Raw genomic sequence first — 26,134 nt, 5'->3', positions numbered from 1 at the left:
GCAACAGGTCAGCGCCTCAGGAGTAAATGTCAGTTGGCTTTTCATAGCCAATCATTCAGAGTTCGAGACAGCTGGTGGGGTGGAGAGAGAGTCGAAAACAGCAGGTCCGAGACAAGGTAGCATGTCCGGTGAACAGGTCAGGGTTCCATAGCCGCAGGCAGAACAGTTGAAACTGGAGCAGCAGCAAGACCAATTGGACTGGGGACAGCAAGGAGTCATCAGGCCAGGTAGTCCCGAGGCATGGTCCTAGGGCTCAGGTCCTCCGAGAGGAGAGAGAATTAGTGGGAGCATACTTAAATTCTCACAGGTCACCGGATAAGACAGGAGAAGTACTCCAGATAACAGACTGACCCTAGCCCCCCGACACAAACTATTGGAGTATAATTACTGGAGGCTGAGACAGGAGGGATCGGGAGACACTGTGGCCCCGTCCGATGATACCCCCGGACAGGGCCAACCAAGCAGGATATAACCCCACGCACTTTGCCAAAGCACAGCCCCCACACCACTAGAGAGATAAATATTCAACCACCAACTTACTACCCAGAGACAAGGCCGAGTATAGCACACAAAGATTTCCCCCACGGCATAAACCCGAGGGGGGCACCAACCCGGACAGGAAGATAACTTCAGAGACTCAAGTGACGCACCCCTCCTAGGGACTGCATGGAAGAGCACCAGTAAGCCAGTGATTCAGCCCCCGTAATAGGGTTAGAGGTAGAGAATTCCAGTGGAGAAAGGGGAACCGGCCAGACAGAGACAGCAAGGTTGGTTCGTAGCTCTAGTGCTTTTCCTTTCACCTTCACACCCCTGGGCCAGACTACACTCATAGGACCTACTGAAGAGATGAGTCTTCAATAAAGACTTAAAGGTCGAGACCGAGTCTGCGTCTCTGACATGGATAGGCAGACCATTCCATAAAAATGGAGCTCTATAGGAGAAAACCCTGCCTCCAGCTGTTTTCTTAGAAATTCTAGGGACAATTAGGAGGCCTGCGTCTTGTGACCATAGCGTATGTGTAGGTAAGTACGGCAGGACCAAATCAGAAAGATGGCTAGGAGCAAGCCCATGTAATGCTTGGTAGGTTAGCAGTAAAACCTTGAAATCATCCTTAGCCTTAACAGGAAGCCAGTTGTAGTGAGGCTAGCACTGGAGTAATATGATCACATTCTTTGGTTTTAGTCAAGATTCTAGGAGCCGTGTTTAGCACTAACTGAAGTTTATTTAGTGCTTTATCCGGGTAGCTGGAAGGTAGAGCATTGCAGTAGTCTAATCTAGAAGTGACAAAAGCATGGGTGAATGTTTCTGCATTTTTGGACAGAAAGTTTTAAGATTTTTTGCAATGTTTCAAGCTGTCCTTGAAATAGTCTTGATATGTTCGTCAAAAGAGAGATCAGGGTCCAGAGTAACGCCGAGGTCCTTTACAGTTTTATTTGAGATGACTGTACAACCATCAATATTAATTGTCAGATCCAACAGAAGATCCCTTTGTTTCTTGGGACCTAAAACTAGCATCTCTGTTTTGTCCGAGTTTAAAATATAAAATGTGCGCCATCCACTTCCTTATGTCTGAAACACAGGCAATTTTGGGGCTTCACCATGTTTCATTGAAATGTACAGCTGTGTATCGTCCGCATAGCAGTGAAAGTTAACATTATGGTTCCGAATGACATTACCAAGAGGTAAAATATATATATAGTGAAAACAATAGTGGTCCTAAAACGGAACCTTGAGGAACACCGAAATGTAGTTGATTTGTCAGAGGACAAACCATCCAGAGACACTGATATCTTTCCGACAGATAAGATCTAAACCAGGCCAGAATTTGGGTTTCCTATCTCTCCAAGAGAATGTGGTGATTGATGGTATCAAAAGCAGCACTAAGGTCTAGGAGCACGAGGACAGATGCAGAGCCTTGGTCATTAAAATGATGCAGAGCCTTGACGCCATTAAAAGGTCATTTACCACTTTCGAGTGCAGTCTCAATGCTATGATGGGGTCTAATACCAGACTGAAACGATTCATTTACATTGTTTGTCTTCAGGAAGGCAGTGAGTTGCTGCGCAACAGCTTTTTCTAAAATCTTTAAGAGGAATGGGAGATTTGATATAGGCTGATTTGTTATATATATATATATTTTTTAAATTATTATTATTATTTATTTTTATTATTATTATTATTTTTAAATATATTTTCTGGGTCAAGGTTTTGCTTTTTCATTAGAGGCTTTATTACTGCCACTTTTAGTGAGTTTGGTACACATCCGCTGGATAGGGAGCCATTTATGTTCAGCATAGGAGGGCCAAGCACAGGAAGCAGCTCTTTCAGTAGTTTAGTTGGAATAGGGTCCAGTATGCAGCTTGAAGGTTTAGAGGCCATGACTATTTTCATGAATGTGTCAAGAGATATAGGATTAAAAAACTTGAGTGTCTCCCTTGATCCTAGGTCCTGGCAGTGTTGTGCAGATTCAGGACAGCTGAGCTTTGGAGGAATACGCAGATTTAAAGAGAAGTCTGTAATTTGCTGTCTAATGATCATGATCTTTTCGTCAAAGAAGTTCATGAATTTATCACTGCTGAAGTGAAAGCCATCCTCTCAGGGAATGCTGCTTTTTACTTAGCTTTGCGACAGTATCAAAAATACATTTTGTATTGTTCTTATTCTCAATTAAGTTGGAAAAATAGGATGATCGAGCAGCGGTGAGGGCTCTTCGAGACTGTATTGTACTGTCTTTCCAAGCTAATCGGAAGTCTTCCAGTTTGGTGTAGCGCCATTTCCATTCCAATTTTCTCGAAGCTTGCTTCAGGGCTCGGGTATTTTCTGTATACCAGGGAGCTAGTTTCTTATGACAAATGTTTTTTGTTTTTAGGGGTGCGACTGCATCTAGGGTATTACGTAAGGTTAAATTAAGTTCCTCAGTTAGGTGGTTAACCAATTGTTGTACTCTGACGTCCTTGGGTAGATGGAGGGAGTCTGGAAGGGCATCTAGGAATCTTTTGGTTGTACGAGAATTTATAGCACGGCTTTTGATGATCCTTGGTTGGGGTCTGAGCAGATTATTTGTTGCGATTGCAAACATAATAAAATGGTGGTCCGATACTCCAGGAYTATGAGGAAAAACATTAAGATCCACAAYATTTATTCCAYGGGACAAAACTAGGTCCAGAGTATGACACGGCAGTGAGTAGGTCCAGAGACATGTTGGACAAAACATGTCGATGATGGCTCCGAAAGCCTTTTGGAGTGGGTCTGGACTTTTCCATGTGAATATTAAAGTCACCAAAAATGTGAATATTATCTGCCATGACTACAAGGTCTGATAGGAATTCAGGGAACTCGGTGAGGAACGCTGTATACGGCCCAGTAGGCCTATAAACAGTAGCTATAAAAAGTGATTGAGTAGGCTGCATAGATTTCATGACTTGAAGCTCAAAAGACAAACGCAGTCATATTTTTTTTGTAAATTGGAATTTGCTGTCGTAAATGTTAGCAACACCTCCGCCTTTGTGTGATGCGAAGGGGATATGGTCACTACTGTAATCAGGAGGAGAGGCCTCATTTAACACACTTGTATTATCATCTACATTTATGATGAGTATTTCTGTTGAATAGATGTGGCTATGCACTATCACTGGATGTTTTTGGAACTAGTGAACGTAACACGCCAATGTAAACTCAGATTTTTTTAGATGAACTTTATCAAACAAAACATACATGTATTGTGTAACATGAAGTCCTATGAGTGTCATCTGATGAAGATCATCAAAGGTTAGTGATTCATTTTATCTCTATTTGTGCTTTTTGTGACTGCTATCTTTGGCTGGAAAAATGCCTGTGCTTATTCTGTGGCTTGGTGGTGACCTAACATAATCGTTTGTGGTGCTTTCGCTGAGAAGCATATTTGAAATCGGACACTTTGGTGGGATTAACAACAAGATTACCTTTAAAATGRTATAAGACACATGTATGTCTGAGGAATGTTAATTATAAGATTTCTGTTGTTTTGAATTTGGCGGCCTGCACTTTCACTGGCTGTTGTCATATCATCCCGTTACCGGGATTGCAGCCATAAGAAGTTTTAATACTGTTCACCTTATGGTTGGACCAACAAGGTCGTCTTAAATTTTTGTACTAGCCCAGTACCAATGTAGCCTGGTTGCCATCCTTGTTCAACTCTTACATTCCGCTCCTGCCATTTGCCAAAGAGACTGGCCTTTCGGCAATCTTCAAAGATGAACATTCTTTAATTAATGATCTTGAGCAGGATTTGATCCTGATTCGATAACACTCACAGCTATCATCCATTCACAATGTTTTTGCAAATTAGACTGATAGGAAAATATTAACTTTATTCATACATTTGATTGGAAACATTCTAACGTTGGGCATTCTGATGTTATATATTTCATTATAACTTTGGGTTTAGGGAGAACAGAGGATTCCCGTTTCTTGCATTTTTACCACCAGCCAATGTGATCGCAAAGATTTGTATTTTTTTCTTGTTCAAAATAAATTACCAAGCTATATTGCTACTTCTGGGACACGCATTGGGCTAGGCTACTGGTTCAACAGCTATAAGAGGAATACAGAGAGGATGGAAGAGGGAGAGGCCAGTAGAGATGCCAACGGAGATGTGTGAATTGCGCTAGAAGGGAACAGTGAAGACGGGAGTGTAAATTAGAAGTTAATTCCTAGGCTGGGCTAATTAATCCACCATTTGTATGCTAGCATAWACATTAGGCCTAGCCTACTAGGGTGAATTTAGGTCACCACCTGTACCATGCAAGCCAGAGCACATTTTTTTGCRTCTGACACATTTTGTGCCAATGAATTGAAGTTAGACATTGTTGAATAAAATGTGCAATTAAGTCTACACTAACTTTTTCCACTAGTGGCACTGGTGCTACAAACTTTTTAATTTGGTTTCACTAGCTCATTTTTATTTTATTTAACCTTTTTAACTAGGCAAGTCAGTTGAGAACAAATTCCTATTTACAATGACGGCCTATGCTGGTCAAACCCTAACCCGGACGACGCTGGGCCAATTGTGCGCTGCCCTATGGGACTCCCCATCACGGCCGGTTGGGATACAGCCTGGAATCGAACCAGGGTCTGTAGTGATGACTCTAGCACTGAGATGCAGTGCCTTAGACCGTTGCATGATTTACATTTTAAATAATTAATTAAGACCAGGCCTGTCTAATAATGTGCCTGCAGTCCACATAAAACCAGGCTAATAATTACTAGCCATCTCTTAAATTAGCATGCCCTTCTGTTTATAAATTGATTTGGACTTTTAAAATAAAGTGCAAAATTACCTTTCCATCTACCCGAAGACAGTTATTTTGTATTTTATTAGGATTGCCATTAGCTGTTGCAAAAGCAGCAGCTACTCTTCCTGGGGTCCACACAAAACATGAAACAATACAGAAAATGAATAGACAAGAACAGTAGCATGTGATTTTCATTAGCRTCGCTAATGGKTACACAAAGTGGTAGACATATAGGGCTTACTCGCACCGCACACAGCAGGGCTCGACATTCAAATATATTTGCCAGTGCCAACTGAAAGCTACAGGCCGGAATAAATAAAAAAAATACTGTCAAGGTCCAGATCTGACAGGAAAGCGAATGATCCGTGCATAATTTCAGTAACAGGTGATTTTCTTTCATTTGCGAGCTGAGCAACTAGCCTGTACAGGGTTGATACAGACATTGGCAAGTCAAAATAAAGGACTTTTTCAAGCACTTAGTTGTAATTTTCAAGGATCTACATTTTTATATTTAATTGTTGTAACAGCCTATAGGTAAAAATATATAATAACCTCAAAATGTATGCAACAAATATGCATTACCACTTTAAAAATGAATATCTTTTTAATAGGCCTACCCAATGGAATTATACATTGACATTTATGGACCAACATTTCTAAAAACATGTTTTAATTTTTGTAATTATGAGGTATTGTGTGTAGCTCTGTGAAGGGGGGGGGGAATCAATGGAATCCATTCTGAATTCAGGCTGTAACACAAGAAAATGTGGAATAAGTCAAGCGGTATGAATACTTTCTGAAGGCACTGTATGTGTGCAGCGCGCGTGTGATAAATAATCGACATAACAAACAAACGGCTCCGGGAATCAATCCGTTTTTTWAAATCAATTGTATAGCCTAGATTAAAAATAGCATTATTACAATAATTTTTCACTGGCACAAGCGCGCCACTGACGGGGATGATCGACTGGCCCGGAGGGTTTCCAAAACCGGGCAGCCCTGTATGTCGAGCCCTGACACACAGAAGGGCATTCCCGTGCCGTTGTTGCCTCTTTATAAAGTTGGCTTATTTTTGGTCAATTGCACATTACTGTTTGAATAAATTATGATAATAAAACAAATTAAGCTAATTGTCTAACCCCAAAATAACGTGACCAGGTAAGAAAAGTTCACTGGCACCCTTTTGATCAATTAAAAGAAATGTGTGTTGCACTACCAAGTCAAACAGTCACAAATTTGGTCGTAGTATCGAACCCTTTTATAGTGCCGAAGCCTATTTAATGAAACACTGGCTGTTGGTGTAGGCAACGGATAGCAAAGCAGGGAATCCCCAGTTCCCCACTGATCTCCTTTTTGAAAATGGCAAGTTMATTTTCTCATCCATAAACGCATATCAAGTGCAAGTACGCTGGAGGGCCTTTTCAGGAGGGAAGTCTACTGTGGATAGCTAAAATAATGATTATGATCACGTTCTCTCAATTGTTATATTTGGCCTATGGGGACACCTATACATTTGGCAGCCACGCACGAGTGACCAGTGTAGCCTTTTATCGTCTACAGTCGTGGCCAAAAGTTTTTTAGAATGACACAAATATACATTTTCATAAAGTCTGCTGCCTCAGTTTGTATGATGGCAATTTGCATATACTCCAGAATGTTATGAAGAGTGATCAGATGAATTGCAATTAATTACAAAGTCCCTCTTTGCCATGCAAATGAACTGAATCCCCCAAAAATATTTCCACTGCATTTCATTTCAGCCTTGCCACAAAAGGACCAGCTGACATGTCAGTGATTCTCTCGTTAACACAGATGTGAGTGTTGACGAGAACARGGCTGGAGATCACTCTGTCATGCTGATTGAGTTCGAATAACAGACTGGAAGCTTCAAAAGGAGGGTGGTGCTTGGAATCATTGTTCTTCCTCTGTCAATCATGGTTACCTGCAAGGAAACACGTGCTGTCATCATTGCTTTGCACAAAAAGGGCTTCACAGGCAAGGATATTGCTGCCAGTAAGATTGCACCTAAATCGACCATTTATCGGATCATCAAGAACTTCAAGGAGAGTGGTTCAATTGTTGTGAAGAAGGCTTCAGGGCGCCCAAGAAAGTCCAGCAAGGACCAGGACCATCCCCTAAAGTTGATTCAGCTGCGGGATCGGGGCACCACCAGTACAGAGCTTGCTCAGGAATGGCAGCAGGCAGGTGTGAGTGCATCTGCACGCACAGTAAGGCGAAGAYTGTTGGAGGATGGCCTGGTGTCAAGAAGAGCAGCAAAGAAGCCACTTCTCTCCAGGAAAAACATCAGGGACAGACTGATTTTCTGCAAAAGGTACATGGATTGGACTGCTGAGGACTGGGGTAAAGTCATTTTCTCTGATGAATCCCCTTTCCAATTGTTTGGGGCATTTGGCAATAAGCTTGTCCGGAGAAGACAAGATGAGCACTACCATGAGTCCTGTGTCATGCCAACAGTAAAGCATCCTGAGACCATTCATGTGTGGGGTTGCTTCTCAGCCAAGGGAGTGGGCTCACTCACAATTTTGCCTAAGAACACAGCCATCAACACAGCCATTGATTGATGGGTCCATTTAGGGTGTGTGTGCGAGTTCGCTAATTCTTTCTAAGCCTATGTCCATTCAGAAGGTTTCCTAAAATAGCCTGTCTGGACTCCATCTCTTAAGAGAGAAGGGACTAATAATAGAAGAGAAATGAGCATCATAAAACTAAAAGTCAGCAAGTCATGATGACCAGCATACAGTGTATTCAACCCCCTTGACTTTTTTCACATCTTGTTACGTTACAGCCTTATTCTAAAATTGATTAAATGTTTTTCTCCCCCTCATCAATCTACACACAATGCCACATAATGACAAAGCAAAAACAGGTATTTAGAAATGTTTGTTAAAAAAAATTGGAAAATGACATTTACATAAGTATTCAGACTCTTTACTCAGTACTTTGTTGAAGCACCTTTGGTAGCGATTACAGTCTCGAGTCTTCTTGGCACAGCATGGCAGACATGTATTTGGGGAGTTTCTCCCATTCCTCTTGGCATATCCTCTCAAGCTCTGTCAGGTTGGATGGGGAGCGTTGCTGCACAGCTATTTTCAGATCACTCCAGAGATGTTCGATCGGGTTCAAGTCAAATCAAAATCAAATCAAATGTTATTTGTCACATACACATGGTTAGCAGATGTTAATGCAAGTGTAGCAAAATGCTTCCGACAGTGCGGTAATATCTAACAAGTAATCTAACATTCACAACAACTACCTTATATACACAAATGTAAGGGATGGAATAAGAATATGTCCATATAAATATATGGATGAGCGATGGCCGTGTGGCGTAGGCAAGATGCAAAAGATGGTATGAAATACAGTATATACATATGAGATGAGTAATGTAGGATATGTATACATTATTAAAGTGCCATTATTTAATGACTTAAATGTAAATGTAAAGTGACTAGTGATACCTTTTATTAAATCAATTTATTAAAGTGGCCAGTGATTTGCGTCATAATGTTGGCAGCAGCCTCTATGTTAGTGATGGCTATTTAACAGTCTGATTGCCTTGAGATGGAAGCTGTTTTTCAGTCTCTCGGTCCCAGCTTTGTTTCACCTGTTCTGACCTCGCCTTCTAGATGATAGCGGGGTGAACAGGCAGTGGCTCGGGTGGCTGTTGTCCTTGATGATCTTTTTGGCCTTCCTGTGACATCGGGTGCTGTAGGTGTCCTGGAGGGCAAGTTGTTTGCCCCCGGTGATGCGTTGTGCAGACTGCACTACCCTCTGGAGAGCCTTGCGGTTGAGGGCGGTGCAGTTGCCGTACCAGGCGGTGATACAGCCCGACAGGATGCTCTCGATTGTGCATCTGTAAAAGTTTGTCAGGGTTTTGGGTGACAAGCCAAATTTCTTCAGCCTCCTGAGGTTGAAGAGGCGCTGTTGCGCCTTCTTCACCACGCTGTCTGTGTGGGTGGACCATTTCAGTTTGTCCTTGATGTGTACACCGAGGAACTTAAACCTTTCCACCTTCTCCACTATTGTCCCGTCGATGTGGATAGGGGGGTGCTCCCTCTGCTGTTTCTTGAAGTCCACAATCATCTTCTTTGTTTTGTTGATTGAGTTGAGTTTATTTTATTTTTACAGGGACAGTGCACATTAATCAACGTTTCAGTAAAAGTGCCGGTTTTAGCCAGCCGGCTCATTTTCAACCGCAGTCCCTGGGCAGGTTATTAAAAACAATTACAATATAGACAATCATTGAGCAGTAAGCACATGCAGAGCAACATAGGACAAGCAAGACGTAGCATACAGAAATAGCAACATAGGACAAGCAAGACGTAGCATACAGACAGAGCAACATAGAACAAGCAAGACGTAGCATACAGACAGAGCAACATAGGACAAGCAAGACGTAGCATACAGACAGAGCAACATAGGACAAGCAAGACGTAGCATACAGACAGAGCAACATAGGACAAGCAAGACGTAGCATACAGACAGAGCAACATAGAACAAAAAGCAGCAAGACAAAATTCATAAAAGCAACTAAGTGTTTCCACACCTCACAAGCTACAGACAACATGGAAAGCGGCAATACACAGCTAGGGATTATGTTCACAAATCTGATTGACCTTTAGCCATGTCTTCATGCATTTTGTGAAAGTGTGATATGTGGTGCAGCTATGTGTGTCTGATGGCAGTGTATTCCAGACATGGGAAGCTCTCACAGAAAAAGCGGATTTACTAAAGGTGCTTTTCCTTAAGGGAACTATACAGTCACCTGTCATTGCAGACCTTGTGGATCTGCTGCCATATGTTTGGGTTTTCTGTTTAACAAAAATACTGAGTGGAGGGGGAGCCAGGCCATTTAGGATCTTGAATACAAGACATACGTCGGTGTATTGCACAAGATTTTCCCAACACAGGAGCCCATGCTTTCTGAGGATGTAACGGTGATGATGGCTATTGGGCTTCCTATCAAGCACTTTGAGAGTCTGTTTGTAGACAAGACTGAATAGGTTTTAATGTTGTACAGCAAGTTTGGGCCCAACTAGTCAAGCAGTATGTTAAGTGGGGGAGTATCATAGATTTGAAGTACAGTTTTGCTACCTCTGTAGTCAAGCAATTTCGTATAAATCGGAAATTAGCTAGGTTGAATTTGGTTATTTGAATGACCTTTTTCACATGCTTTTTAAAAGAGAGTTTGGAATCAAGTATGATGCCAAGGTACTTAAAATCAGATACCACCTGGAGCTTCTCCCCTGACACGTAGATATCTGGCTCAGTAGCATCTGTTGCCCTCTTTGTGAAGAACATGCAAACAGTTTTTTTTCACATTGAGATGCAAACACGAGTCACTGAGCCACTTTGTAACCTGGACCATTACAGTAGTGAGTTCTTGTGCAGCTTGTTATTTGCTCTTTGCATGCACATATATCACTGTATCATCTGCATACATTTGAACTTCAGACTGTTAGTGGAATTAAATAATTCCTCTAATGTACTCATTAATTAAATTCAATCTGTCTATTTATAAGAATTTGTAAGATACTTATTAACATAAAATAGACAGGATACAGTCTTATTAAAATTAGATGATAGTATTTATTCTCGGRGCACGCTACCATTTGATCATAAACAACAGGTTTATATACAAGATATGATGTCACAGGTTACAGAATAAGTCTCCTTGTCCTGACAAATAGAAAACAGGTTCAAAAGTTCATTCCAACTTCCCAGCGCACACACATGACACACAATATAATCTATTCTCCTGAAGSCTCACTATAATTTATTACCACTTTAGCAGACAACTCAAGATAATGRAAGACCTAAAAAGTKACCCACAGCCTTATCTAAACATCTCAGGGCTAAGTTGGGTCAGTTCAACCATAGTTTAACGACTCTTTCTGCTTATTTTATAATCCACAACACAAATCTCTTTTCACCAGGCGTGCAGAGTTCAATTAGTTATAGTTTTATCTAAAGCTAGAAATTGTTTTCATTATTTATTAACAAAATTCCTAACAAGACCCAGGACAGACAGAGGGCAGATCATTAATGTACAGGCTGAACAGGAGTTGCCCCAGTATTGACCCTTGGGGCACGCCCACATCATAGYTAAGAGTGGGCRACAGCTCATTGCTCACTCTGACACACTGAGTTCTGCCTTCAAGGTATGTTTTCATCCATCTCAAGGCATCGGGGGAAAAGTTGAACTTGGACAATTTTGTGATGAGAATCTCATGGTTAACAGTATCAAAAGCCTTCCTTAGGTCCAGAAACACAGCCCCAACAACGCCCCCTTTGTCCATCTTGGACTTCACATTTTCCAGAAGAAAGCAGTTGGCCGTTTCTGTGGAGTGTTTCGCTCTGAAGCCAAACTGCATGGAGTGTAATGTGAAGGGGCTGTTGTTGAGGTGGGCAATCAGTTATTCTGCTACACACTTTTCAACAACATTTGACACCACAGGTAGTATACTAATGGGCCTGTAGTTACTCACGTCAGCAGGGTCACCTGGGGGTCGCCTGATTTAAAGATGGCTGTTTTTATGGCCGACTTCCAATAGATGTGTTGGTGACCTTAGTAATGGGGCCAATGAGGGACTCTTTGTAGTTTTTAAGAAAGGTAGAGTCCAGCCCAAACACATATTTGGCTTTATAGTTCTTTAGTGAGCTAATCACCTTGTTCACCTTTGACTCAGAACCTCCCTTATGATGAAGACAGGTTGAGCGTCATTCACTAGCACTGAGCCCAAGAAACCAGTGGAGGGGTTCTGTGTCAGTACCCTGACAGAGTCAATAAAGTAGGAATTGAAGGCTATTGCTATTTCGACTGCATCCTGTGTTAGATTGTTATTCACCATGATTTCTAGTCTTTTTGCAGTGTTACTATGGTCTTTCCCTGTTAACTTTTTTAGATTCTCCCAGATCAATTTAGAATTTCCCTTTGCTTCACCAATTAAGTTAATAAAAAAGTTTGCCTTGGCCTGTCTGATTTCTTTCATCACCTTATTTCTCAACATGGTAAACCCACGTCTGTCATGCTCCAATTTGGATCTTAGGGCTATTTTTAGAGCATAATCTTATTCTTTCATCAATTTCCAGATTTCTCCATTTAGTCAAGGAAGTGTGCTCTTGGCCAGGTTTGGATTTGATTTTCTTTAGGAAACCATTTATTGTAGTTTGGATTGTGGATAGAAAAACCTGACTATCAGCTTCCACATCTGTATAGGACAAGAGATCATTCCAGTTAATTCCCTTAATTGCGTTTTCAAAATAGTTGAATTCGCTCTTAGGTATTCTTAGTTGATCCGGCTTTCTAACAGTAGAGAGGTTAAACCTGCTCTTAGACAGCTTTCTGGCTATAAGTGTCAGATTATGATCAGATAGCCCAGTAACCATATTGAATGATTTAGTCACTCTCTCTGGTTTATTACTGAACACCAAATCAATCAGTGTTTTAGAGCAACAAGTCACCCTGGTTGGCCCTTTAACCCCTCTTGGGCACGTGAGACGGTAGCGTCCCACCACTTCAACAACCTGTGAAACTGCTTGGCGCCAAATTCAAATACAGAAATACTCATTATAAAAATTCAGAAAACAAAACATATTTTACATAGGTTTAAAGATTAACTTCTTGTGAATCCAACCACGGTGTCAGATTTAAAAAATGCTTTACGGCGAAAGCATACATTACGATTATGAGAACATAGCCCACAAGACAAATCATTACAAACAGKAGCCAGCCAGATAGAACAGTTACACAATTTAGAAATAGAGATAAAATTAATCCCTTACCTTTAATGATATTCATATGGTTGCACTCAGCAGACTTTCATTTACTCAATAAATGTTCCTCTTGTTCGATAAAGTCTCTTTTATACCCAAAAACCTCCGCTTTGTTCGCGTTTTCTTCAGTAATCCACAGGCTGAAACGCAGTCAAACCAGGAAGCCAAAAAAATCCAAATTGTATTCGTAAAGTTCATAGAAACATGTCAAACGATGTTTATATTCAAACCTCAGGTTGTTTTTAGCCTAAATAATCGATACTATTTCAACCGGACAATAACGTTGTCAATATAAAATGTAAACAAGAAACGCACTCTCTCTGTCTTGCGCAGGAAAAAGCTCTGTGAAATTTTAGGGTCCACTCATTCAGACTGCTCTTACTTCCTCATTTTTCAGAATACAAGACTGAAACACTTTCTAAAGACTGTTGACATCTAGTGGAAGGCATAGAAACTGCAAGTTGAGTCCTAAGTCAAGGGATACTGTAATGGGATTGAATAGAAAACTACAAACCAAAAGAAAAACTACTTCCTGAATGGATTTTTCTCAGGTTTTCGCCTGCCAAAGCAGTGCTGTTAAACTCACAGACACTATTTTAACAGTTTTGGAAACTTTAGAGTGTTTTCTATCCACATCTACCAGTTATATGCATGTCATATCTTCTGGGCCCAAGRAACATACCGTTTAATTTGGGCATGCATTTCATCCAAAATTCCGAATGCTGCCCCCTACCCTAGAGAAGTTAACTAGCTGTGTAAGGTCAAAGGTATTAGTAATCCGTTTGAGTGTTTTCCTACAAGACTTGTCTGCATAATTAATATTAAAATCTCCCATTAAGATGACCTCTTTCCCAAAATCAAATTCCCTAAGCATGTTATTAAACTGATCAAATAACACTTTTGGTGGAAGGTGGCCTATACATTCCAATAAGGGTAAAAGACATTTGAGTGAGAGGTTGTTTTCCTGACACCACTCTCCGAGTGCCCTCACCTCCTGTCTGTAGACTGTCTCGTCGTTGTTGGTAATCAAGCCCACTAATGTTGTGTCGTCTGCAAACTTGATGATTGAGTTGAAGGCGTGCATGGCCACGCAGTCATGGGTGAACAGGGAGTACAGGAGGGGGCTGAGAACGCACCCCTGTTGGGGCCCCAGTGTTGAGGATCAGCGAAGTGGAGGTGTTGTTTCCCACCTTCACCACCTGGGGGCGGCCCGTCAGGAAGTCCAGGACCCAATTGCACAGGGTGGGTTTGAGACCCAGGGTCTTAAGCTTAATGATGAGCTTGGAGGGTACTATGTTGTTGAATGCTGAGCTGTAGTCAATGAACAGCATTCTTACATAGGTATTCCTCCRATCCAGATGGGATAGGGCAGTGTGCAGCAGAGGTCGACCGATTTTATGATTTTTCAACACCAAAACCGATTATCGGAGGACCAAAAAAAGCCGATACCGTTTAATCGGACGATTTTTAAATGTTTTATATATATATTTGTAATAATGACCATTACAACAATACTGAATGAACAATGAACACTTTTTTATTTTAACTTAATATAATACATCAATAAAATAAATGTTGTCTCAAATAAATAATGAAACATGTTCAATTTGGTTTAAATAATGCAAAAATAAAGTGTTGGAGAAGAAAGTAAAAGTGCAATATGTGCCATGTAAAAAAGCTAACGTTTATGTTCCTTGCTCAGAACATGAGAACATATGAAAGCTGGTGGTTCCTTTTAACATGAGTATTCAGTATGCCTACCACCGCTCAGTCAGACTGCTCTATCAAATCATAGACTTAATTCGAATATAATAACACACAAATGCGAGCCTTAGGTCATTAATATGGTCAAATCCAGAAACTATCATTTCGAATACAAAACGTTTATTCTTTCAGTGAAATACGGAACCGTTCCGTATTTTATCTAAACGGTGGCATCCATAAGTCTAAATATTGCTGTTAYATTGCACAACCTTCAATGTTATGTCATAATTACGTAAAATTCTAGCAAAATAGTTTGCAACGAGCCAGGTGGCCCAAACTGTTGCATATACCCTGACTCTGCGTGCAATGAACGCAAGAGAAGTGACACAATTTTCCTAGTTTAATATTGCCTGCTAACATGAATTTCTTTTAACTAAATATGCAGGTTTAAAAAAAAAAAATACTTTTGTGTATTGATTTTAAGAAAGGCATTGATGTTTATGGTTAGGTACATTCGTGCAACGATTGTGCGTTTTTTCGCAAATGCGCTTTTGTTAAATCATCCATCGTTTGGTGAAGTTGGCTGTCCTTTGTTAGGAAGAAATAGTCTTCACACAGTTCGCAACGAGCCAGGCGGCCCAAACTGCTGCATATACCCTGACTCTGTTGCATAGAGCGCAAGAGAAGTGACACAATTGCCCTAGTTAAAAGAAATTCATGTTAGCAGGCAATATTAACAAAATATGCAGGTTTAAAAAGATATACTTGTGTATTGATTTTAAGAAAGGCATTGATGTTTATGGTTAGGTACACATTGGTGCAATGGCAGTGCTTTTTTGTGTGAATGTGCTTGTTAAATCACCCGTTTGGCAAAGTAGGCTGTGATTCAATGATAAATTAACAGGCATCGCATCGATTATATGCAACACAGGACAAGCTAGATAACTAGTAATATCATCAACCATGTGTAGTTAACTAGTGATTATGTTGAGATTGATTGTTTTTTATAAGATACATTTAATGCTAGCTAGCCCCTTACCTTGGCTCCTTGCTGCACTCGCATAACAGGTAGTCAGCCTGCCACGCAGTCTCCTCGTGGAGTGCAATGTAATCGGCCATGATCGGTGTCCAAAAATGCCGATTACGATTGTTATGAAAGCTTGAAATCAGTCCTAATTAATCGGCCATTCCGATTAATCGGTCGACCTCTAGTGTGCAGTGTGATGGTGATTGCATCGTCTGTGGACCTGTTGGGGCGGTATGCAAACTGAAGTGGGTCTAGGGTGGCAGGTAAGGTGGAGGTGATATGATCCTTGACTAGTCTCTCAAAGCACTTCATGATGACAGAAGTGAGTGCTACGGGGCGATAGTCATTTAGTTCAGTTATCTTTGCCTTTGGTATAGGAACAATGGTGGCCATCTTGAAGCATGTGGGGACAGCAGACTGGGATAGGGAGCTCTGGCTGGGCCACTCAAGGACATTGAGACTTGTCCCGAAGCCACTCCTGCGTTGTCTTGGCTGTGTGTTTAGGGTCGTAGTCCTGTTGGAAGGTGAACCTTTGCCCTAGTCTGTGGTCCTGAGCACAAGGATCTCTCTGTACTTTGCTCCGTTCATCTTTGCCTCGATCCTTACTAGACTCCCAGTCCCTGACGCTGAAAAACATCCCCACAGCATGATGCTGCCACCACCATGCTTCACCTTAGGGATGGTGCCAGGCTTCCTCCAGACGTGACGCTTGGTATTCAGGCCAAAGAGTTCAATCTTGGTTTCATCAGACCAGAGAATCTTGTTTCTCATGGTCTGAGAGTCTTTAGGTGCCTTTAGGAGTGGCGTCCRTCTGGCCACTCTATCATTAAAGTCCTGATTGGTGTAGTGGTCCAGAGATGGTTGTCATTCTGGGAGGTTCTCCACAGCTCTGTCAGAGTGCCCATTGGGTTCTTGGTCACCTCCATTACCAAGGCCCTTCTCCCCCGATTGCTCAGTTTGGCCAGGCGGTCAGCTCTAAGAAGAGTCTTGGTGGTTCCAAACTTCTTCCATTTAAGAATGATGGATGCCACTGTGTTCTTGGGGACCTTCAATGCTGCAGACATTTTTTGGTACCCTTCCCCAGATCTGTGCCTCGACACAATCCAGTCTCGGAGCTCTACAGACAATTCCTTCAACCTCATGGCTTGTTTTTTGCTCTGACATTCTGTAAGACCTTATATAGACAGGTGTATTCCTTTCCAAATCATGTTCAATAAATTGATTTTACCACAGGTGGACTCTAATGAAGTTGTAGAATGGAAACAGGATGCACCTGAGCTCAATTTCGAGTCTCATAGCAAAGGGTTTGAATACTTATGTCAATGTGATATTTCAATTTTTTTATGCGGTATTGTCTGTAGATTGCTGAGGAAAAAATACTATTTAATCTGTTTTAGAGTAAGGCTGTAACAAAATGTGGAAAAAGTCAAAGGGGTCTGAATACTTTCCGAAGGCACTATGTTGCGAGGAACGGCGACAGATGAGTTTCTTTCCTCATTCATGGCATGCAACAGAAGCAAACCGTATTTGAATTGAACCTTGTAGGTTAATATTTTCTTTATCATTATTACACTCATTATGGAGTCCTCTCTAGCCACTTTGAACAACATGATCTTGCATTGACACTTCTCACAAGCACTTCATAACGGAAGTTTTTATTGTTGTTCTTAACTTTCTAACTCTATTGCGCCAAATTTGTGCGCATCCCATATTCCATAATGGTATCATGGAAAATATGAATGTTGTTTCCAAATACCAATCAGTACCTGCACCTTAAATCCAGTTGCATATTGAACATTGAGATTGCCGAAATGCCAGTCTCTTTGGCAAATGACAGGAGTGGAATGACTAAAAAGACTGGTTCCCGGACTAGCACCAACACACCTGATTCAACAAATCATCAAGCCCTGGATTAGTTGATTCAGGTGTGCCAGGATTGAAAGATATTGTCATTTTCACAAAGTGAATTGATGGTCAGTTATTAATGACCTTTTTTATTTTTTCTCACCCTCTCTAGATGACGTGGTCTCAAATTATTTCACCAAGGGCAAGAGGGGCAAGAGGTCTGGAATCCTGCTCATCTTCTCATTCCTCAAGGAGGCGGTGTTGCCTAGTCGACAGAAGATGTACTGATGCTCTACCTGGGGGTTTGGGGGGGGGAGTACGACGATGATAGATTTGGGAAGGGACTAAAGGAGAGGTGGCTGAGGAGGAGGGAAGAAAAGGAGGAGGAGGAGGAAGGAGAGTGCATCGTAGCAGAGCTGATGAGAGCTCCCACTATTACTACGGACTAGCAGCAGTGCGTTTTACAGGACTTGTACATCTCTCTTACTCTCTTCTGTGTCCGAAATGGCATCCTATTCCCTATATAGTACACTATATAGGGAATAGGGTATCCATGTCGGTCTGTGATGACGACTGCCAACGAACAACTGAAGGCTTCTCCCTCCCTCTCTGGCTCCTGTTCTCCAGCTACAGTAAAAGCCTCTGTAGGCTCTACTGCAACACTCTTCTGTTCTGTTTTATAAAGGTTTGTTAAGGAAACTACGTGCTGGTGTGAGTCGTCTGGGCCGTATTCATTAGTGCAAAACGGAAACGAGCGTTTCTTATTGGACAAGTTCATGTTGTTCCCTCTCTGTTTATAGTCAGTTTTCTTCTGTTTGGTGCCCAATGAATAACAGCTACGTGGAGAAGTCCGGTTGGAMGGGAGAATGAGAGCACGGTTGGCGTAAAACGAGGCCAGATAGGATCTCTTGAATGAGTCCAAATGGCACCCTATTTCCTACATAGTGCACTACTTTTGGCCTGAGTCCCATGGCCTTGGTCAAAAGTAGTACACTATWTAGGGAATAGGGTACCATTTGGGACGCAGACCTTGTGTTGTGTGCTGGGCCGTTAACTCCCTACTAGTATGGGGTCGCCTATAACCCAATGTTTGTACGTGGACCCATAGGAATGAATTTTTTKGTTTCTTCACTGTTCCCCATTCATTGACTCCATCGTTATAAAATTACTAATTCTCTTGAACTGTTTCAAAGAAGACAAAAAGCTTAAATAATATAAGTGATTTTTTTGGGGGGGGATATCAATTGATAAAAAAAACTGAWCAAACAAACATTCCCACAAATACTTGTGCAATGATTTCTGTATGCCTGTTATGGCTGAATCTGGGTGTGTTTAGAGAGAGGAACTGATAACGTGATTATTAAAGAGGCAGTACATGGTGTGAGACTCATCACTGATTGGTTGTATGGAAGATGCATGGTATAAGACTGATTAGCTGTGAGGCAGGTACAGTGCCTTCAGAAAATATTCACACCCCTTTTTACACATTTTGTCGTTTTGCAGCCTGAATTTAAAATGGGTTAAATAGAGATTTGGAATGAGCTTTTGAGACATTTAAATAAAATGAAAGCTGAAATAAGTATTCAACCCCTATGTTATGGCAAACCTAAATAAGTTCAGGACTAAAAGTGTGCTTAACCAATCACACAAGTTGCATGGACTCACTCTGTGTGCAAAAATAGTATTTAACAATATTTTTGAATGAGTACCTCATCTCTACCCCACACATACAATTATCTGTAAGGTCTGTCAGTTGAGCAGTGACTTTTACACCCAGTCACTACAACGATACATGCGTCCTTCCTAACTCAATTACCGGAGAGGAAACCTCTCAGGGATTTCACCATTAGGCCAATGGTGACTTTAAGACGGTTACAGAGTTTAATGGCTGTGATAGAAAACTGAGGAAGGAACGACAACATTGTAGTCCTCAATACTAACCTAATTGACAGAGTGGAAAGGAAGCCTGTACAGAATACAAATATTCCAAAACGTGCATCCTGTTTGCAATAAGGCACTAAAGTATAACTGCAAAAAATGTGGCAAAGCGTTATGTTTGGGGCAAATACAACACATCACTGAGTACCACTTCATATTTTCAAGCATGATGGTGGCTGCATAATGTTACGGTTATGCTTGTCATCGGCAAGGACTAGGGAGTTTTTTGGGATAAATACAGCTAAGCACAAGCAAAATCCTAGAAGAAAACCTGGTTCAGTCTGCTTTCACTGGGAGACTAATTCACCTTTCAGCAGGACAATAACCTAAAACACAAGGCCACATATACTCTGGAGTTACATACCAAGATGACATTGAATGTTCCTGAGTGGCCTAGTTACAGTTTTGACTTAAATCTGCTTGAAAATCTATGGCAAGACTTAGAAATGGCTGTCTAGCAATGATCAACAACCAACTTGACAACTTGAAGAATTAAAAAAATAATATGRTACAATCCAGGTGTGCAAAGCTCTTAGAGACTTACCCAAAAAGACCCACAGCTGTATTCGTTGCCAAAGRTGATTCTAACATGTATTGACTCAGGGGTGTGAATACTCATGTAAATTAGATATTTCTGTATTTCATTTTCAATAAATTAGCCGAAATACCTCAAAACATTTTCACTTTGTCATTATGGGGTATTTTGTGTAAATTGTTGAGATAATTGATTAAATCCATTTTGAATTCAGGCTGTAACAACAAAATATGGAATAAGTCAAGGGGTATGAATACTTTCTGAAAGCACTGTACATGGTTTGAGACTCAATATGTGATTGTCTGGGTCGAATGTTCAGCACTTTGCAGATGAATGGCATTGCCGAGTCGTGTTCAGAAGGTATGCATTGGGAAACGCGTTGAAGCAGAAAACGAGAAAGGAGCGTTCTTATTGGACTACTGAACTGAACACTACCCCTGCTACCACAAGGCACTGAGCATTGTGTGCTTACTGTCTGTGTATGAGCTTCTTTGGCTAGCAGCAGTAACAGAGGGGTGAAAGGTCAAGCAGAGGTCAGAATATGCCATCTCCGGGGTGTGAAGTGCTTCTCAGGAACTGTGTGTGTGTGTGTGTGTGTGAGGACAACCACAGCTCCCCCTCCACCCCCTACCTTCTCTTGACAAGCTCTCACCTGGAGACCCAGTCTAGACCCTGAGGGAGTTTCATCAAGAGACCAGACCTCCGTTTGTGACAGGTGACCCAGGTCACTGCGATCTCACCCCTCTGTCACCCTGCACCGCTCCCTTACCCTCACACAGGAGACTGAGGAGCTCCGAAAAGTGACTGGAGACTGGTAAACTCAGAGCTGTAGTTCCACTCATGCATAGCCTGTGTGACATGGGGGAACGAGTTATCACACTTACAATGACACAATGACACAACAGCACTTCATAGGGATAACAGTGTGTGGTGTAGAGAGATACTGGAACATTGTYTTTAGGGAGCCCGGAATGAAAGGTCTCCTGTATTCAACAACATACATATTCATAAACAACCTATTGGTACCCTTTGTTAGCTCTGGAAGTCCTTGTACTGMCTTACATAATCTTTATGGCAATTCTATTGAACAAAGAATCTGCAGCAGAGTTTCCCAAACTCGGTCCTCAGGACCCCAAGGGGTACATATGTTTTTTTGCCCTAACACTACACAGCTGATTCAAATGATCAAAGTTTGATGATTCATTTATTATTTGAATCAGCTGTGTAGTGTTAGGGCAAAAAAACATATGTACCCCTTGGGGTCCTGAGGACCGAGTTTGGGAAACGCTGGTTTACAGTATTAATGCCACCAGTAATGTGTCTCAAATATCACACCCTTGAATAAAACTCATGATATGTTCATTCGAAAAATATGTTAACCCGATTTCCTGTGATGTTTTGTGACATAAGTGTCTCTCCATTATAGTAGTGTAAGACTGGCAGGAAGTGGATCTCTCAACCCATCAAGGTAAAGGTTATCTTCAACGACAGATCTAGGATCAGATTACCCATCCTAACTTTAACCAATAAAGGGATGAAAGAGWTCTGACTCCATATCAGTGATTAGGGGTAATTTCTACCTCTTCCTTCTCCTTCCAGTCAGTAGTGGCCAGGCTTCAGCTCCTCGGCCATTTGCATGGCCACCTCTATCCTGAAGGACCTTCCAGTGCAGGGAGGGGACTGACTGGGGGACCCGTCCCACTTGGTAGTGTACTGGGGATGTCCATCCCCATGGGCCCTGTAGAGGGTGACGTGGCACCTCAGGTCGGGCTCCGGAGGGGACCTCAGGCTGGATGCTCAGACGTACCCCCGGGCGGGGCCCCTGAACGTTGCCCGCAGGGGACCTTGGTCCCATGGCTTTGTGGCCCCTCGTCTATGGAGAGGCACTGGCCAGGAGCTTGGTTCCATGTGGCCGTAGGCTCAGAGGAGCGGGAGGCCCTTCTTATCGGCCCACGCTGTGACCTTCTCTTCTATCAGCTCCTGTCTCGCCACCTGAGCTAGGTCACCACAGAAACCAAGAGACATGAAGGAGAGAGAGGTAATAATCTTTAGRGAAAAAGTATTTCCTTTTTTATTATTTTCAAGAGAGGACTTTTGAACATTGTTGACGATGTTAGATCTATGCAAATCATAATATTAGTAATATCTGTAAAATATGTAAGAGAGTATTAGTTATAGTAACAGTAATAATAACTATGCATAGTGTTTCCCACACCTTCTCTATGCTCTCGGCCCTCCTGTGCATGTTGAGCAGATACTGCTGAAGGTTCTGCAGCACCCTGCGTCTCTCCATCTCTCTCTAATTCTCTTTCTACCACATAGAGTCCTTGAGATAGCTGGTGGCAAACAGCCAATCACACTGTATGTCACTTCACTACAAAACTACAGCAGAGCAGATTTGGATTAAGACATAAGCAGCATCTACTAATGAGCGTCTCTCTGACGTGGCTGTACTACCTGGTAAGTACACGACTACTACCACACCCAACAAGCACACACACACATCTCTCTCTCTTTCTGTCTCACACACACCTCTCTTTCTGTCTCTCACACACACACCTCTTTCTGTCTCACACACACCTCTCTTTCTGTCTCATACACACCTCTCTGTTTCTGTCTCACACACACACACCTCTGTTTCTGTCTCACACACACAGCTCTCTTTCTGTCTTACACCACACACACACCTTTCTGTTTCTGTCTCCACACACACACAGCTCCTCTGTTTCTGTCTCACACACACACCTCTCTGTTTCTGTCTCACACACACCTCTCCATTTCTGTCTCACACACACATCTCTCTGTTTCTGTTCTCATACACATCTCTCTGTTTCTGTCTCACACACACCTCTCTGTTTCTGTCTCACGCACACTCTCTGTTTCTGTCTCACACACACACACCTCTCTTTCTGTCTCTCACACACCCTCCGTTTCTGTCTCACACACAAACCTCTCTGTTTCTGTCTCACACACACATCTCTCTGTTTCTGTCTCATACACACCTCTCTGTTTCTGTCTCATACACACCTCTCTCTTTCTGTCTCTTCACACACCTCTCCGTTTCTGTCCACACACAAACCTCTCTGTTTCTGTCTCATACACACCTCTCTGTTTCTGTCTCACACCACACCTCTCTGTTTCTGTCTCATACACAGCTCTCTGTTCTGTCTCACACACACCTCTCTGTTTCTGTCTCATACACAGCTCTCTGTTTCTGTCTCACACACACATCTCTCTGTTTCTGTCTCCACACACCTCTCCGTTTCTGTCTCACACACACACCTCTCTTGTTCTGTCTCATACACAGCTCTCTGTTTCTGTCTCATACACACCTCTCTGTTTCTGTCTCACACATCTCTCTGTTTCTGTCTCACACAACCCTCTCCGTTTCTGTCTCTCACACATCTCTCCGTTTCTGTCTCTCACACACACCTCTCCGTTTCTGTCTCACACACACAACTCTCTGTTTCTGTCTCACACACACCTCTCTTTCTGTCTCTCACACACACCTCTCTTTCTGTCTCTCACACACACAACTCTCTTTCTGTCTCTCACACACACCTCTTTTTCTGTCTCACACACACCTCTCTTTCTGTCTCTCACACACCTCTCTTTCTGTCTCACACACACACACCTCTCTGTTTCTGTCTCACACACACATCTCTTTTCTGTCTCACACACACCTCCCTGTTTCTGTCTCACACACACATCTCTCTGTTTCTGTCTCCACACACATCTCTCCGTTTCTGTCTCACAACCTCTCCGTTCTGTCTCCACACACACACCTCTCCATTTTCTGTCTCACACACACCTCTCCGTTTCTGTCTCACACACACCTCCGTTTCTGTCTCACACACATCTCTCTGTGTTTCTGTCTCACACACACACCTCTCTGTTTCTGTCTCACCACACCCTCTCTGTTTCGTCTTCACACACACACACCACATCTCTCTGTTCTGTTCTCACACACACACACCTCTCCGTTTTCTGTCTCACACCACACACATTCTCTCTGTTTCTGTCTCATACACACCTCTCTGTTTCTGTCTTCGACACCACACACACACACACACATCTCTCTGTTCTGTCTCATACACATCTCTCTGTTTCTGTCTCACACAACCTCTCTTTCTGTCTCTCAACACACCTCTGTTTCTGTCTCATACATATCTTATGTCTCTGTCTCATACACATCTCTCTGGTTCTGTCTCATACACAGCTTCTCTGTTTCTGTCTCACAACACAGCTCTCTGTTTCTGTCTCACACACAGCTCTCTGTTTTTCTCATACACAGCCTCTGTTCTGTTCTCATACACATCTCTCTGGTTCTGTCTCATACACACCTCTCTGTTTCTGTCTCACACACACACCTCTTCTGTTTCTGTCTCACACACACTCTCTGTTTTTCTCATACACAGCTCTCTGTTTCTTGTCTCATACACAGTCTCTGTTCTGTCTCAACACACCTCTCGTTTTCTGTCTATCACACACACACCTCTCTGTTTCTGTCTCACACACACAGCTCTCTGTTTCTGTCTCACAACACACAGCTCTCTGTTTCTGTCTCAACAAACATCTCCTGTTCTGTCTCATACAGAACATCTCTCTGTTTCTGTCTCATGATGGACCCATGTGGATGGGTCTGCAGCCCAGGGGGACGCTGGCGTCCCCACACTCAAGGCCCCCACACCGGCTAATTTTTTCCTTGAGGCAACCATTATTAGCCATATAGTTATAATTTTGTGCAACAACAAAAAAACAAGTTAGACAGGCCCACTGGGCAAAACATTGACCAGCCATTCTGGAATTTTCTGGAAATGCCAGACGGCCAGTCCGCCCCTACACAGYACAGCCACAGATAACATGTTAGAATACATGAACATCAACAARTAGCTAGATCTCCAAGAGATGGAGTTATTGAATTGACATTGAGTGAAGCCGCCGACAGTGCTTTATGCTCACCTGTTTTTMGAGCGTTGGAGCAGCGACCGCTTCAGGCTGAGGTGGAGCCCGTCACGGTCCCCCGAGGTGGCTGTCTGGAACACACCGCTGTCCAGCGGAGCCTTCACTACCCACTGCACCAGCACCGTCCCACCACCTACCCCGGCTTATTGGAGGTGCATATTATCCAGTCAATAACAGCAGTTACAGTCCAGGAACATGTTGAGAATGGTAATAATAACAAAACACGTCGTCTGTTATTGTTTTTAGAAATATGGTTTGATAGTCTGAAATAAACTAGTTTGCCCAGACTCTTAGCCTTGCTCTTGGGCGGTGCGCCACCGCTTCATGTTCCGAAACAGGTTTTGAGCTGTGCTGAATGTGTGCCGTCTCAGTGTGCTCTAACTTCTGATCAAGTGCAGGCACACATCACAGTGTTACAGCCGGTTGAATTCATAGCCACAAAGTAGTCTAGCCAATTAGGATACAACTTTACCACGCAGTCACCATCTAGCTCATCTGATGCGTTTGTTGGTGTGCTCCGTGGTTGCTATGGTAACTCTCCACATTGTGCCTCTCTTTTTATGCAACAACCCAACAACCCAACACCCCAACAACGAACATAAAGGCAGAGAGATGTGATATCAACGTGTTGAGTCCTATCTGGAATGCATTTGATTTGAACACCTACTTTAACTTGTACATGGAAAAGAGTTTCAGAGTGCAAGAGGAATGACTTTCAYGGTCAATTCCTTTCTCATCTTTGGCGCGCAATGTAAAGACACGTTCGATAAAGCCTATAATCACAGTCCATTGTGGAAGGCAAATAAATGATGTCCATTTTACTGCAGTTGAATGACAAGCCTGGTGTGTGTATAGAGGCGCGGTGAAGAACCCCCTGGAGGGGGCAGCACTAATTTATGCTCTTTTTCCTTCTGTTATTGTTTCTCACGCACATACAACAGCCTACAGAAGACAGCTTGGTTTCATAACGGTTATGAAACATGTCTTGAAATGAACAAAAAGTCCAAAGCAAAGACACCTCTACAATTCTTAAAGTCATTATCAGTAACA

The 26,134-nt window shown here is 42.3% G+C and overlaps 1 protein-coding gene across 1 annotated transcript in view; it reads left to right on the top strand.

The window, feature by feature from the left end:
- Nucleotides 1-19,025, top strand: part of LOC111960322 (protein TEX261) — a 30,626-nt gene extending 11,601 nt beyond the window's left edge. Inside the window, exon 6 of the mRNA XM_023982287.2 lies at nt 17,819-19,025. Coding sequence (XP_023838055.1) covers nt 17,819-17,934 — 116 coding nt within the window. The 3' untranslated portion in view covers nt 17,935-19,025. The remainder of the gene's footprint in view (nt 1-17,818) is intronic.
- Nucleotides 19,026-26,134: the final 7,109 nt, after the last annotated feature.

This window comes from Salvelinus sp. IW2-2015, linkage group LG37 (genome assembly GCF_002910315.2).
Source record: "Salvelinus sp. IW2-2015 linkage group LG37, ASM291031v2, whole genome shotgun sequence".
NCBI classification, from domain to species: domain Eukaryota; kingdom Metazoa; phylum Chordata; class Actinopteri; order Salmoniformes; family Salmonidae; genus Salvelinus; species Salvelinus sp. IW2-2015.
The sequence above is the reverse complement of the archived record's forward strand: the minus strand, read 5'-3'. Positions and strand labels throughout refer to the sequence as shown.